The sequence below is a fragment of the Brassica oleracea genome, chromosome C8 (assembly GCF_000695525.1).
Source record: "Brassica oleracea var. oleracea cultivar TO1000 chromosome C8, BOL, whole genome shotgun sequence".
Lineage (NCBI taxonomy): Eukaryota > Viridiplantae > Streptophyta > Magnoliopsida > Brassicales > Brassicaceae > Brassica > Brassica oleracea.
This window is the reverse complement of record NC_027755.1, coordinates 15,846,516-15,849,312: the sequence shown is the minus strand read 5'-3', so window position 1 is coordinate 15,849,312 and position 2,797 is coordinate 15,846,516. Positions and strand designations below refer to the sequence as shown.

The 2,797-nt window shown below is 38.5% G+C and overlaps 1 protein-coding gene across 1 annotated transcript in view; it reads left to right on the top strand.

Annotated features, from left to right (window-relative positions):
* The first annotated feature begins 450 nt into the window (after positions 1-450).
* The window catches only part of LOC106308755 (ethylene-responsive transcription factor 6-like), a 4,465-nt gene continuing 2,118 nt past the window's right edge, over positions 451-2,797 (top strand). Inside the window, exon 1 of the mRNA XM_013745876.1 lies at positions 451-1,425. Within this exon, the coding sequence (XP_013601330.1) occupies positions 557-1,425 (869 nt within the window). The 5' untranslated portion in view covers positions 451-556. The remainder of the gene's footprint in view (positions 1,426-2,797) is intronic.

The window sequence follows — 2,797 nt, the reverse complement described above, 5'->3', positions numbered from 1 at the left end:
AAAACTATCCACAATTGAGCTGACACACGGCCGATAACTTTTGATGTTGAAAATGCATATGCATGTGATCAATTAACTCTTACAACTAGTAAGTAAATTAATCAAATATCAACATTCAACACGCACAATTCTTTTAAAATCAGGAGTACTAATCTTTTGATTAACCTTTGTTATGTAAGCATGAATCGATAAGTTCTTCATCTAAAAACCCCTGATAGATTAGACTGCGCAGCCCGCGAGTTGATATTTTTAAATCATTTGTTTAATCTTCCCCTCAGCTGCCATCAATGAACCACACGATCATACCGTTGACTGATGGTTTATAATATAATCTAACGGTTTAAAACCGATGAAACCCACGGGTATAGATACACCCTTCCGCACCTGATTATTTAGATTTTGAATTAAAAAAACACGAGATTAAGATCTCATTGAATCGACTCTTTCCTAATCCTATATATACATTCCCACTCTCTTCTCCACTGTCAAATCAAATTCAAATCCTTTCTTTATTAAATCAATCATCTTCCTCCTTAGATTCTCTGTTTCCTCCGCAATGGCCACGCCAAGCGAAGCATCAGCTCTTTCCTTCATCAAGAAGCATCTTCTCGACGAATCTTCTCCGCTGCCTAAAGTCACCACCACCAATCCATGGATCGCTTCAGAAACCATCTCGAATTTTTCAATATTCGGTTCATTTGACCAAACCGGTTTTGATTTTTCTGAATTTGAGACTAAACCGGAAATAACCGATCTCGTGACGCATAGATTCACTGATTTGTTCGAATCCGAACCGGAGGCGAATGCTGAAATTCAACTAGCATCGAGCGAATCTTTCACGTTCCAATCGAATCCACGCGGTGTTTCTGGTCCAGCCTCGCGATCGAATCGGAAACCGCCGTTGAAGATCGAGCCGCCGAGCAGAACCGAGTGGATTCAATTCGCAACCGAAAATCCTCAGCCGGAGCAGCTTCCCGTACATGTGGCCGCAGAAGAGAAGAGGCATTACAGAGGAGTGAGGATGAGGCCGTGGGGGAAGTTCGCGGCGGAGATCCGAGATCCGAACCGTCGGGGAACTAGGGTTTGGCTCGGGACGTTTGACACGGCGATCGAAGCCGCTAGGGCTTACGATCAAGCAGCGTTTAGACTCCGAGGGTCAAAGGCCATTGTGAATTTCCCGCTTGAGGTAGGGACGTGGAATCAACGCGCTGACGTTGGACAGAACAAACGGAAGCGAGACGGAGAGGGAGAAGAGGTGACTGTGGTTGCGAAAGTGCTGAAGACGGAGGAGAGTCACGCCGTTGAGACAGAAACGTCGAGTTTAACGGCGGTAGATGACTGGGATTTGACGGAGCTTTTGAGCATGCCGCTGTTATCGCCGTTATCTCCACACCCTCCGTTTGGTTATCCACAATTGACTGTTGTGTAAATGTTGACGTGGGACTACGGCGTACACGTGTTCGTGTGATCCCCTTGCTTTCTTTTGTTGCACACTCGAGGAAAAATAATTCATTTATTTGTTTTTTATTTGATACGACTTTCAACTTTCAAGTTTCAACATCAAAAAGCCAAGTCCCATAACGAGAATATCAAAAGAACACGAGGCTCCGTTCTATTGACTTTGAACTATTCGTTTATTTCCCATGTGTGTATTAATTTTCGAAAGATGTACGACTCTGTCTGCATGTAGTTAGGGCTTACTGTTAAACTTTTGAACCAAATTTTTTTCCCCCTCATCTATCATCTATGCCCTAAGTTTAACTTGAGGTATTCCCGATCTATGAAATGGTTCAAGGTAAAGTATAATTTTATATACGTGTAGCTATATATATATATATATATATATATATGTTTAGTTTCATGGAGTTGATTTGAATCCGCGTCTTTCCGAAGTTTTCCTACCACCGGACGATGACCTCTAGGCCTAAGCGTTTAAGGATCCGTCATGTTAACACGTTGATTTAGATTTTTGAATTATTAGTATTATGCTCATAAGTTTCACTCGGGTTTTACTAATTCTCAGGTCGGATTTGGTTCGGTTCTTTTAAGGTTTAGTTTGGTTATTTTCGGGTTTCATTCGGATCAGATTATAACCAATATCTAGAATCGTCCACAAACTTTTTTTTAAACTAAAAACTTAATCAACAGTATTCAAAATATATAAATTATTTACAAATATAATTAAAACTATTTATACTACCTAAATTATATAAAATGTATTCGAAATAACAAAATTTTAAGCCTTGTTCGAATATTTTTGTATAAATGTTTGAATCGGATTTCAGTGTTCTCGATTCGGGTCAGGTATGAACTTAGGTATGGGATAATATGCATTTCTGTATAAAGGTTTGAATCGGATTTCAGTGTTCTCGATTCGGGCCAGGTATGAACTTAGGTATGGGATAATATGCATTTACGAGAGAATTAAATTTCTTCTTTATTGAATGGTAAATATGCATTTGTACTCTTAGGATTTAGAGTTAACGGGTAGGGTTTTGAGGATAAGTTCAAATTAAAAAAAAAAAAATTAAAATTAAAATTTTCAAAATAAAACGAACTATTTTGTTAGTTTATTTTTTTAGTGGTATTTTTATGACAAAAACTAAAAAATGACTATTCGAAACAATTTTGCGTATTTTTTGGGGGTCGAATTAGACATATATGTCATAAATTTATATTAGATTGATATACTGAATTTTCATTTTCACTTTCGTGTCATTTATTTTCGCAGTCCTGGTCTCTCTCTCGTCGGAATCCTCCGACTCTCACGTAAGCTCTCTTATCTGTTTTTTTTTGG